The sequence below is a fragment of the Aquila chrysaetos genome, chromosome 3, assembly GCF_900496995.4.
Source record: "Aquila chrysaetos chrysaetos chromosome 3, bAquChr1.4, whole genome shotgun sequence".
NCBI lineage: Eukaryota > Metazoa > Chordata > Aves > Accipitriformes > Accipitridae > Aquila > Aquila chrysaetos.
In genome coordinates, this window is record NC_044006.1 from 68077547 (window position 1) to 68090919 (window position 13373).

General features: G+C 34.2%; 1 protein-coding gene across 4 annotated transcripts in view; it reads right to left on the reverse strand.

Annotated features, from left to right (window-relative positions):
* DYNC2I1 (dynein 2 intermediate chain 1) overlaps window positions 1–13373 on the reverse strand; it is a 35271-nt gene that overhangs the window by 17645 nt on the left and 4253 nt on the right. For 3 of the 4 annotated variants that reach the window (XM_030007553.2, XM_030007555.2, XM_030007556.2), the window contains 8 exons: window positions 13197–13250; window positions 11172–11604; window positions 10543–10595; window positions 9593–9919; window positions 7833–7882; window positions 5954–6014; window positions 2676–2753; window positions 1291–1486 (listed from right to left, as the gene is read on the reverse strand). In XM_030007553.2, the coding sequence (XP_029863413.1) occupies window positions 1291–1486; window positions 2676–2753; window positions 5954–6014; window positions 7833–7882; window positions 9593–9919; window positions 10543–10595; window positions 11172–11604; window positions 13197–13250 (1252 nt within the window). The remainder of the gene's footprint in view (window positions 1–1290; window positions 1487–2675; window positions 2754–5953; window positions 6015–7832; window positions 7883–9592; window positions 9920–10542; window positions 10596–11171; window positions 11605–13196; window positions 13251–13373) is intronic. The other variant, XM_030007554.2, reaches the window with a different exon arrangement.

Genomic DNA, 13373 nt, shown 5'->3' on the forward strand with positions numbered 1-13373 from the left:
GTAATAGGCCAGCATTTTTCCCTTATTATGGTCCTTTACCGATCAACTTAAAATGACTGACCATTGTAATTTTTATTTTAGAAGACTATAATGCAGAAAGTACCTTTTTCTTTCTCCTGCCATTAGCAGGTCCCTTGTTCCCCTGTGTACAGTAAAATGCTCTATGACCAATTCCAAAAATCATATCAAATTCACGCAGACTATACCATGTGCATGCTACACTTCTAAATAAGAATCCATCACTACAGCCATTGAGGTGGAGAACCTCATCAACACAAGCTTAACTGATGCCCTTAGTTGAATAAGCAAAACATTGAAAACTGTTGCTTTAAAAGCCATAGTTAATGGGGCAACTACAGCATCTGATGTCATGTCGATTTTACTCCCTTTCCTGGCTAGGTGGTAGCTAATTGACCTTAATATCCAACTTCCAGTCAGGACCAGTGGTGTTTCACTTCCAACAGAAGACGACTGCCTTTTTAGATAATACTTGTAAAATGCTTTCAAACTTCTAAAAGTCATTACCAAAATGATCAACAACCATTTTAACCAAACAAGATCAAAACTTCATCAAAAAGAGTGTTGTGCAATTTACAATAAAGTGCTACAATTCAGAACTGAAAAATCTAATTCTGTATTCTGTATATTCTGTGACTATACTAACTTTATATGAACTAGAATAAAAAGCTGTTTAAGATTCTTTTGCACAATGATTCTATACTGCTGTTCACTTGAGTGGAGAGTGCTAAGGGGAACCACAGCTGTAGATAGTTAAATAAGTAGACCTGGCACTCACAGGTATCAGATCAACTGAATACAAGACAACAATTCCATAGTCACATTTCAGAAAAAACCTGCATTTTAAAAGTGATATAGAACTATATATTTAAGTAGTATCTGTATTTGTCTCGCTTTCCCATCCAGAGCAGTGGCTTCACCTTTGCTTAAAAGAAAAAGGCTAATTAATGTCACTGGAAGCCCCAAACTGTTCTAGCACTCCTCCAGTTTTCAAAATTCAGACTCTCATATCCTCCTCTTACCCAAAATAAGATATATTAAATGTCAGTCTGTAAATTTTTATACTTCACATTTTAAATGATTAGTAATGCCTCTGAATCATTCTTTAGCAATATGAAAGTTACAGTACTTACCAACAAACCTAGAGTGACTCATCCAGAGGACCAGATTTCTGCCTCTAGGCAGACTTCTAGAGAAAGTAGCCTGTTCACTCATAAGTTGTACGTGTTATTCATACCTTTAATAAAAAAAGACTGGTATCTAGTCACATACCCATGATTGGTTCCTTTTTTTCATTTTCAATTTTCTTTGGCAGTGAAGTACAAATTCTATCATTTTCTGCACTAATTGCTCTTTGAATTTCTTCAATTTCTGATATTCTGGAAAATGGAATCTCTCTTAAGTTGTCTTCTGCATCTCTCTCTTCACCACTTTTGTCTTCATCATCATCAAAATCATCTTCATAATCCTTTAAAAGTAACAGGACTTTCGATAACTAATAAACATGGATTATAGATGTATTTTTCAAGATCTTTTTAAGAAATTACAAAATGGTGTCAAAATAAAAATAAAATTCTCATACAGATGGCTATAAATCCTCTGACTGAAAGGCATTTTAAAATAACTGTTTGATAGAAAGAAAATGGCATGTCTTGATTGTGCAGTAATTTTAATCAAGAGAAGACAATCCCATGGTGTTGTTCTTCAGTGCCCAAAATAGATCAATTTTTTATTTTTTTAAATATCCTAAAGTAGGAACTATATGTTTAGGTGAATTATGTATTCTTTAAAGAGATAAAATGACAGTGTTCAGTGGCGTAAATGCTTCATAGATGTATAAAGTTGTTTCTTTGATAATTTTAATTCAAGCTGCCATTCAATTTACTAGACTACCACACTATCTGTTTGCAAGTCCATTCATAAGGCTCATACTTTCATAATTCTTTTAACTAAGACAATTTGTCTCATGCTAAAATAATCACCTAACACAAAGGATATGAACAAGTCTTACACATGCTCTTTTCTCTCCACTGAATGGTTAAGGGCTACTATAGTGAACAGCTCAACAGTGGACATCACTCCTAACATAAGTGGAGATGAATTCTAGCTTCGCTGAACAAAGGTGTAGCTGGTTCTACTAGCAATGAAAGTACATTCAACACACTCTTCTATCTTAATAACTTTAAAGTAAACAAAAGAGAGCTAAGAGATTTCAATTAAACAAATTAGTGAAGGGACTGCTGTGTGTCGATATTTTTTTCTACGATATTTTTGCAATGAAAATCAATGAGGCTTTTTTTTCCCTCCTGAAATTTATTATTTCCTCTCATTATTTGAAAAAATTCAGCATTTTTTCACAGAAAACCATTTAAATAATTGAAATCCAAGAAGACAGAAAGAGGATCTTGTGAAGACTTCAACTCAAAAGCAGAAGTTGGTTCCCAACCCCTGATGAAAACTAAGTAAATATATAGGAGAGAGTTTCTACATAACATTTTAGTTACTCGTTACCTACTGTTAGCCAAGTTAAGGTCACTGTCACGAAAAAAAAGTAAGTAAAACCCATGTACTGTAATTTTTATTTCCGTGAATTAAGTTAATCACTATGTTGATACATGAGAATTACTTCAAAAGGACAATTGTATGCTTCTACTTACTTCAAAATCATCTTCATAATTTGCTGAAAAGTTATCAAAACCCATGTCTGAATTATAGGTGCGTGTAACTTTCATTTCCTAAATGAGGAAAATAAATGAAATTGTTAAATAATCTCACAAAAAAATTAAATCTTTATCTGCCAAATCTTAGCATAAAGATAAGATGAATAGTTGTTCTTCTCAGATATTTCTCCGTTTTCAAGCAAACATACAACAAATTCAGTTTAGAAATATAAATAGAAGTATATTGACAAGTGATAATTACTGACTTAAAATAATAATACAGGAAGACAAAACAGAATTCAACCCCATCTTGGAAAGACCAACTGTTTTCCCACCAGTATTTTTACTGGGAAAGATGTAAAAACTGCTGTGTTGCCTATAATCTCAGTAGTATACAGTAGCTCTTATGATGGAGTAACAACAAAATAAGACTGTTCTACTTTTTCAAGGATTAGACAAAATTATCCCTATACCTAAGTTACACTGGGGGACTCTATCTGTTAATAAAATAGTGCAGATGTTGGAATCGGGAAAACAGAGACATGGATACAACAGGAAAATAAGATATTTTTATACATAAATGATTCTGTTAACATTGAATCCTCTACTGTATTTTCATGGAATAAGATTTATGGCACCCCTGAAATAAATTCAAAGAAATTGCCTTTCTCTAGTTTACTGAACTTGATTAAAATAATGCCATTTAATTACCCCAACATATACCCCAAACAAACATAAAGCTTAAAACGACACACACTGATCTATCCAATCTTTAGTCAGCCTTTTCCCTCAATAGCCTCTTCAAAGTCAGGCTAAATTATCCACGTGTAAGGGATTTCAACAGATTTCAAAAAAGAAATAAATGTGAGGTTTTATGAAAATTATCCAGCGTAACAGCACACCTATTACCTGCTTCTACAGCTACAACCAAAGGATACCAGCTGTTTGTCAAACACCAAGTTAGGCACGCTTTTGATCCCTTCACAACTCTTCAAGAGCTAGAGTTACCTAGTTTTCACAGAATTAGTACTTTCAAAAGTATTAAGGACATTATACAGCAGTAAACAGCTTCTCTAGATACCTTACTTTTCAGAGTTATCAGACTTCTAGAACTAGGACTACAGTACTTCAGTCTTTCTGGTTGCTGCTTTTTGTCATTTCTCAGATCAATCTTTGGATCAAGAATAAATTATATTAGTCGGGTTGTCCATCCAGGCAAAACTAGACAAAACTGGGCAAAATTTCCCCACTTTGTTCTGCCTGCAAGGTTGCAGGTACCCAGCAGTAACTAATTCATATAGAATTTTTTTTTAAATTCTTATTCCGTTTAGTCAAAGACACATGTAGCAATACAGCCATAAAGATGGTTATAGTCTTTATTACCTTACTATAATCATCTCTGAAAATGCACATAGAGCTGTCATTTTTATAAATAACACATAGATGTTTATAACATTGCATCTGTTACACACGTAGTTTTTACACACTAAAAACTTCCACCAGTCAGTAGTTGTGAAAATCTTACTGTCCTCATAAGAACCTCCTACATTCTCATAGGAAATCAGAATCATCCTATCACAGCTAGGTTCCTACTTTAAGGAATATATGGAGAATATATTGTCAATACAAAGCAGGATTAGGAAGTCATGGTGGAATACCTGGATGACTGTGGTATTTGGAGTAACAAATATATATGAAGAAATTCAACAGTATGAAGTGCAAACCCATGGAATTTGATTTAATTATCCCTGTTGAATCAGTTCTTAAGTAGGGAACTCACCCTCCTAGGTTGCCTCCTATTGCCAATGAAGACAGAGAAGATAATGAAAAAGGAGACCAAATACAAAAGGACTGTACTGCCTATTTCTCTTCACAAACTACAAAGGAAATTTAGGGAAATTTAGGTCCTCACCACAAACAATTCACACCTAAAGGTAAGCTGAATCTGGGCCTTAAAGATTAGCATCAATGCCAGCTGCTACCTGGAACCTCAGCTGTTGGAAATAACAGAGGAAGAAAACAGTTTGAACATATTAGTTGATCCAGGATGACTGTTGGCCACAGTGGTAAGAGCTGTGCAGACTAAATCTAAGAATATGTCAGAAAGCTACTTCTTTCTGGAACAAATAAGTATTTATGTCATGTACAGTATTACAGAAGGCACTGATGAACATTCACATTCAGTACTGTGTTCAACTCTGGTCACCCATATCAAAGAAAAATTAATGCAAATTGAAACAGACAAAGAGACAGCTGCTAGAATGATGAGAGGAATGAAGAATTTGGCTTGCACACGTCAGCAAAATTAAGTCAGAGAAGACATAAACATGCTTTCTATAAGCTTATTAGGGGAAGAAAACCCTAAAAAAGTATTTGAGCTAAATGCTAGCATTAAAGGAACAATAATGGAAACGTACTGGAAATTAGAAGGAAAGAATAACAGACGTCTTAGAACATCCTTGAAAGAGAAGTATTTCTGGCATGAAAACAGCCAGGTTTTATAGAAATTAGTATGGTTTTGAAAGATACATGGCTGGAAGGTATATGAAAGATACATGGCTGCCCATAACATGAGAATATGGAAAAGAATGTCTTCATTAGGTACTACTACTTTTTCCTAGATCAGGACCATAATCCTACAACATTCCAAAACAGAATTTGGATTTTGGGGGATGGCTACAAACAGTTGAAAAATATGACAAAATATTTTAAATCTTTTAATGGTAAAGTTAGGCTGTATCTGCATAGACTGGCCCAAATAAACTCAAGTCTACACAGCTTGCACTTCGGACTTGCTGAAAACTTGGTTCTTTCTGCACCTGTCCATTTAAACATATAAAAATACTTTCTTCTTTCTTATGGCAACTGTTTTAAGAGACATATATGAATTATATTGCTAGCTGCATTTCAGTTGGCTTACACTACATATTATTTGCCTATGTCAGCTGTTTATAGAAAGAAATAATATACTTTAGGTACATGAAGGTGATTTGTATTACACATCTAAACTCTTCCCACTTACTGAGAATTATTTTTTCAAGCATAGAAGATACTGAAATACAGTTGAATAGATGGCTACATTCAATGCTTAGCAAATTTATACATAACAAATCAATTTTCTAATGCTGTATCCAGAAAGAGAGGTTAGGAGATACCTGAAGACCAATATACACAAATCTTATCTTATAATGGCATTATATTGAAATACATATTGTAATTGTTATTAATCCCAAGAAAAATGCAACATTCTAAGTTTCAAAACCAAATAGTTTTACCTTTTGTTTTGTGTCTCCTTCCTCTTTTTCAATGAGTTTTCCTTTACCTTTTACAGTCCTACTGAAAAAGAGAACATCAATTTTATTGGTTAACTCAGAAGAAAGCACTAGTTTTGTCTTGGTTTTATTTTCTGGGGGTTTTTTTGTTTGTTTTAGAAAAAACAGGTCTTTTTTCCTGAAAAGTAAAAAATAGTTGAAAATTTCCAGTAAACTGAAATATTTCTACAAATACTTTTATAGATCTCTATTTATGATACGAAATGATAATGAAACAGCCAAGTGATTAATCAGCTAAAAACTGCAAAAACATTGTCCAAATTTAATGCCTATAATTGCATCAAAACGGAAGAAAAAGTAAGGAGGAAAAAGCCTGTTAAACCCACATATCTATTAGTTGCATTAATATCTGCAGCAAACTGGAGATCAAGATCAGGTTGGTGTAATGTGCTATAAAGCTATAAATCATAGACTGACATTCAAACCTGGTCTTTCATTCAGAGGTTTTATTTATGAGGACAATACAATGAAGGGCAGAGAGCAGGAGAAAATCAACAACGAGCTCTACTCCTTAACAATCTATTAGATTATTTTATAAGTAGAGTATCAGATTTCAAGAAGAGAATGTTCTGACTTCTTAAGTAAGAGGGTATTCATATACACTGCTGTTGGGACTGACGAACATAAGAAAAGGCAACAATAAAAACAAAAATTTGGCTGGATCCTCTCATAACAAATCAGAATCATTCAAAGTGAAGTGCTCGAGGCTGACCCAGGGTTTTGGGACATCCCAATAAACCATACTGCCTTCCTTGCCATTCAGAAATGGCTAAGTCCTTTTTCCAACTTATGCACAAGCAATGACTCCCCCACAATACCCCATCACCAACAGCTTCAAAATATAACCTGTATATTCTGCACTGCTTGACACAGTTGAGTGCTGCTGTTAGGAAGCATCCCAACATATGTGTTCTGAAATATTTCATTTTTTTCCTTTTGTACAGGAATACATTTCCACAATGAGAAATTCACTACGACTGAAGTCATCTGTCCCATGCTTAAGAAACAGTAATAATACTTGGGCAATATTGGTAGTGATTTCACTATCTCTGTCAGCGTCCCCGGAAGCCAGCATGTCAGTCTTCTATTTAGCTAGGAAGCTAAACTAGGGTTTAAGAATGAGAACTGTGACTGACAACATACCCGGAGAGTTATACTTCAGAAAGTTGTATAGGAATTTCACATGGCTGAAGCATGAAACAATGCAAAGAGAACTAGAATACATAGAGAACTTCTGGAAGATTTTATATTTGCTAGTAATAAAACTTAGAAATATCATCCCAAAATTTTTCAGATCCTACTGAGGATGACCTGGACCTCTCCCTTTCACATGCAACAGTAAACTTGCTATACCTATCTAATGTTTTAGATACCATCCAGAGTAGGAACTAAGTAGAGATATTCAAATTAAAATAAACAATGTAAGAGAGTCCTATGTAGTTCATCATGAACAATACATGCGTCCACGTGACTGCATAGTGAATTTCCAGGTGGTACAATACAGCATATCTGTCTCCCAAACTAAGTGCCCAGATTAATATATATCTAGTTCGCAAGAACTGCAAAATATCTCTTGCTATCCTGGGGTAGAAAAAAAAAAATATAAATGGAATACAATCACATACATTTTTATATGAATCCTCTTAGAGGCAAAACACAGATTTTTTTTTTTAATTGCTATAGTATTGTACAAAGGGCCTATGAAAAAAATTATATTCACCCTAGGTATCTAAGATCAAGAATTCATGCTTATTGTTTTGGTGGTGACTGAATCTTAGTAGATATCATACGGTATATACTTATTTTAAATCTCTGACTTTACCTTACACACTGATGGCTCATTTCTTCTTGAATCCTCTCCTCTTTTTTGTTCTGCAAAAGAAGTTGCATATTCATGTGTCAGAAATGCTCGCAGGAAATATGTATATGAACCTGTATTAGTAGTAGTGATACTAAACAGTAAGAAAGGTTTTTAATGAATTATTTAAACAACACATACTATTTTTTTATCACTCATTGCTTATGAGAAGTGCTGTGTATGAACTAACATCAGAATAATCTCCTTACAAATATGGTAAGCAAAGAAAATAAACACCCATAAAAGATACGCTATACACATAATATGACCTTCTCCTGAAAATATTAAATACTTGGGAGTGAAGTTTGGCTACATCCCCTTCTGCAGTGCATTTCAGAAAGGAAACAAGAAGGGATCTTGAGTCTTCTTTGCTTAACAAAACCTTATAATGCTTTACCAGAGCAAATTCCAGCTTTTTTGTAGGAAACCTTTACATTAGTATATTAGTAACAATGGTTAAAAAATGCTCTGGGCCCAGTGTATACTGCTTAAATTGTGAGCCCAGAGCACTTTCCTAAATACCCCTAGGTGTGGCTGAAAAACTGATAGGGACTAAAGGCTGACCTCAGTAGGCTGCGGCCAGCCTGTTTCAAAGAATGAGATTTTAACAGCATGGACTGCAACAATTCACACCACTTGGACCCAGGGCCAGAGAACAGTCTCAAACACTTTTAATACACAGTATAGGGACTTGACTCTTTAATTCTGTATTAGGAAGGTTTGTCTAAGTTTGGAAATGTATTCAATAGGTTGTTGAAGATAAAGGGGCTTTTCTCTATCCATGAACATCAGAAAAAGAAACATAACTCTGAGACAGAAGCATCAGCATCAGTGCATATATTCTGTAACAGCTACTTGAGTACATTTCCAAGGAAGTCAAACCTTGAGCAAACCCCCGACAGACTTTTGAATTCTGCTGCAGAACGTCAGTCACAGGAATCACTTGTGGTGGGCTCCTACTGTGAAGATGCCTAGTATTTTCACTAGAAAATACACTTCTGAACTGTTCTTTGAGAAGCTTGTACATCTTTACTTTTTATGCAGCAGCAGAAACTACCCTAGACCATCTGAATGGTTCCACGTTCCATAAAACTTACCTGATTGCAAGAGTTACAAATTACTATATATTCCTTCTCTCATTCTTGTAGAATGCATACTTGTATTATAAAAACCACTAAAAAATGACAAAGTTTTGATTAAGTCTCTAGGATATAGTCTCTAGGATATAACATCATGCTCCATATTAGAAACATAAAAGATATTCTATGGCTTCAGAAGTAGAGGCAAAAACCATAAATATAAGGGATCTATACTCACGTGCCTACTTGTGAGTTAGATAGCCATGCTCCCTTTATAAGCAACATAGAAAATAGCTTCTATTAAAATCATATTTTGTTTCTATGAAGGCAGCCAATACATTTTAATGAACCTCCAGCCTAATCTCATCTCCACTTCAAAGTGTTGGTAAAAATTTCAAAAGTCATAGCAATAAAGACTTCTATGAATAAAAGAAGTTTCTAACATATAGACAAGTTTCTAGTTTAAATTTCTGGGTTAGGATACTTAAATGCAGATGTAATATTTTAATCTACCACCTTAGCCTGAAATTTCAGAAAATGTTGACTTACAATCCTAGTGTTTTTATTATTCACCTTATCAATGATGATATATCAATAATTAAAGTAAGTTATAAGGTAATGTGTTAAAGTCTTAACAAAACTAACCCTTAGATCACACTTCTTTCTTTCATCTTCTCTACTTTTTACTCTCTCATTAGCTTCTGCTGGTTGCCCTTCTCTGTCTCCATAGGAAGATCCCTCTTTAGATCTCTTTGATTTATGTTTTTCTTCCTCTTGCTTTTCATAACTTTTATGACTTCTCTCTTTTGAAAGCCTCTCTTTTCCCGACCTAACAGAATGTTCTTTTTTTTCTCTGTGTCTTCTTTCTCCCTCTTTATCCAACTCTTGATCTTTCTGTAACTTGTGTACACGTTCAGCTTCTTCAACTTTGTAGGCTAAAAATTTGTCAATGCTCTTCTTGGTGTCATTATCCTGGAAAGAGAAAAATAACATTAAAGAGTTAGAAAGTTCTCCAAGACTGTTTTATCTTCACAAATCTATCCATTTTTGACCATTAGAATGATGGATTTGTAAGTACCTAATCCCTTTCTGCCACATGGATCTTCCAGCCATTTTTTTAAAATCTCCTACGATGGCAAGTTTCAAATTATCGTAACACTTAAGATTCTGATATTTCTTTTGGGACATCACGTACTGCGCTACAGAAAATTCTTTGGATTATGTACTCTTCACACAAAAATTTAATCCTTTGTTTATGAGGTGGTCTACCATAAAATAGGATGTATAGCTACTAATATCCTTGTAATAAAGGCATAAATAGCAGATGGAAAATTTTGATGTAGCTGTACAAAAATAAAGCACTTTGCTATGCAAATTTTATTTTACTTTTACTTTAAAAAAAGAATTAAGTATGTCCTTAAAACAGAATGGCTCCGACATATTTTGTTGTTGTGTGTTTTGTACACTTGTGAGGACCTTACTATCTATGCATCTCTCGGACTTCTTGGGAACTGGAGTCTGATACAGTTTCTTCATTATTCTACAGTTTAAACTTATTCCATTATGAAACACTTCATTCCTTTTCCTTCCTTTACCTTCTTTTCTGTATGTCTTCTTTCTCGCTCTTTACTTCTTGTTTTCTCCTCCTCTAGAAAATATATGTATAAATTAATGAACAAATTTTATTATATTCAAACTCTGTACATAATTAACTCTAGCATGTAGAAAATAGTATTTTAGTGACATGGGTTTTCTAAAACATAAAAGCTTTCTAAAAATAACTTAATATTCTGTTGAAATTCTCCCTCCAAAGTTGGTTGCTCCTTTTTGTTTCATAATGAATCCCTCTGTTCTCAATTGTCTTGTGTAATGGTAGAAGTAATGACACATGCTACTAACTTCAGCAATCACTCTGCAACTTGGGGATTCAAATGGATCACTCGGTAGAGTATGTCTAGGCAGGAAGGTACTTATTCTCTTCAAGTCAACTGATCAACAAAAACAGTGACATTCACCCTCTCTTCAAAGGGAGGGAAATGAGCATAAAAATTTTTAAAAGCAAAATAAAACTGGGTTACCACAAGATTCTGTAAAGATATACATTCTCGTAGGTACTCACACATGCCTATCTTTATTGTCTCTGTACAGATGGGGTATGGTTTCAGAGTATTTCTATCTAAATATCAAATATTTCAAAGTACAACAGCAACCCAAAGCAACCTACCCAAATGATGCCTGCTTTCTCTTCTTCTGTGATGTTCTTTATCCCTTCCTTCAAATGATTTCAGATTATTTTGTGTATCTATTTGCTTTATCTCATGTCTTTTATGCTTTTTGTCTCGTTCTCTATCACTCTCCCTGTCTTTATCTTTTGGTACACTGTATCTTTCCTTCTCCAAACTTGACTCTTGAAGTTTAGCTTTGTATCTCTCTCGGTCTCCTTCCCTCTGGTGCTCTTTTCCCCTTTCTCTCTCTCTCATTTTATCCCTGTCCCTTTCACCAGATTTAAACCTCTCTCTCTCTCTCGTTCTTTCCTTGCTCTTCCCTCTGTCCTTGCGTTCATGTTTATGAGTGTCTGTGTCATAAACAGACTTCTCTTTCTGCAGTTTCTTTTCTCTGTGCTTTTGGTCTTCATTTTGACTATCTGGTTGTGATGCCTGAAATAAAAAGAAATTTAAACAAATCCATTATTATAATTCAGCAAACTATTTTGATAGAGTATATTCATGTGAAACAAAAAAATTAGTGGATTGCTAACTGTGAATTTAATTTCCCAAACTGTATTAAAATGCTGACATATTTCTAGGCTTACTTTGTAAAATCACTAACACTATGTCTGTACTTATTGTAAAAAGAACTAATAAATTAAATAAATAATAAGCTGCATTTTCAATGTATTTGAAAAGAATTGCGTAAAAAAAAGAAAATTTACTGTGCGGCTGTGCATTCTGTTTAGAGCCAGGTCGAAAAATTAACTAAACATCTTAAAGCGGTTAGCTCATATAGACAGAAACTGTGCCATCTTGTAAAATATGTTACAGATATAAATGACAATGATAGATAACTGGGCATCCTGCAGCTGACTTTAGAACAGAAGATTAGCTTTTACTTGAACAGAAAGCAGCATGTAAGAACTGTGAAGGAAAGTTTTTGGCCTAGATCCCTTGAGGATGCAACTAATCTTACATTTTTCTAAAGTCATAAGAGATTATATCTTAACCTTCCTGAAGCAAGTAGCACAACTCCCACTGATTTCACTACATCCACAATTACAGCTATTTACTCAGTGCAGAACAAACAGAACTTGCTTTGATTATAGTCAATGAGTAAAGTGAATTAAACTTTATCCATCTGTTTCACAGAAATGAAAGTTCAACCACACCACTTCTGTTGGAACTAAAGCATTTCAACTCAAATTTGTCTGCTTTAGCCCACATGGAAGTAGTAGTAATGTTACTGAATGTCTAAAAAATACCAAGTACTTATACTGTAGCACTGGCACTGAAATAATGGAGAGCTTTGAAATGTTATTGATAGAAAGCTAGGTAATAGATTAACAGGCAAGATGCTTTTGTTTATAAAAGGACTAATGCAGATCTGGACACACCATAGAAAAGAAGATACATATTGGAAAACAGCTTTAAAAAAAATATAGCACAAAACTAATATGAACATCAGCGGTGTAACTGACTGGAGCCTGAATGCCTATCTGACCAGCAGATAAAGTAATTAACCAGTTTAAAAGTGCATGACAAACAAGATAGAGGATGAAAACAAATACAATACATAATATACATGTAGGAAAGTGAATAACTATATATAAAGCAGAGTTGTAACTTGGATTTGGGTGGCCAGCAAATCAGACCCCATTGTGTGCTGTGTGATTACAATAACAATGGTATTTTTTCCATTTACCTAATTAAGAAATCTGTAGAGTAATCTTATATGACTTGTGTAGCTAGAAACAGTTGAGTGGGACAGCCTCTGGACACACTTGGACTAGACACATTCCAGAACAGTCAGTTGTGGCAAGGGAGTTAGCAACCACACATGAAAGATCTGTACTGTTTATATTCAATGATGCAGATTTAAAGTGTCTGGTGTAGCAAAAAGCCTTAAAGAGCTATTATAGATACCAGATGGCAGAACGTCTAGTAGAACAGTCAACCCTCTATGTTTAGACCATGAATAAATTCCACTGCTGTAAGGTAACTTAACATCAAAACCAGTAGAAATAAAATAAAATCACCCTAAGATGTTTCCTAAGTTCTTCTGATTTCCAAGTATCTTCTTTGGTTCTTCTCTAGAACAGAAAAGACAGCAAAGGACTGAATAATCAATTTGCAGAGAGAAGTAAATCATTTAACAATAAATAGTTCTTCAAAGGAAAGGATCAAGGTACATATGGTAAGTCCACAGAATTTTG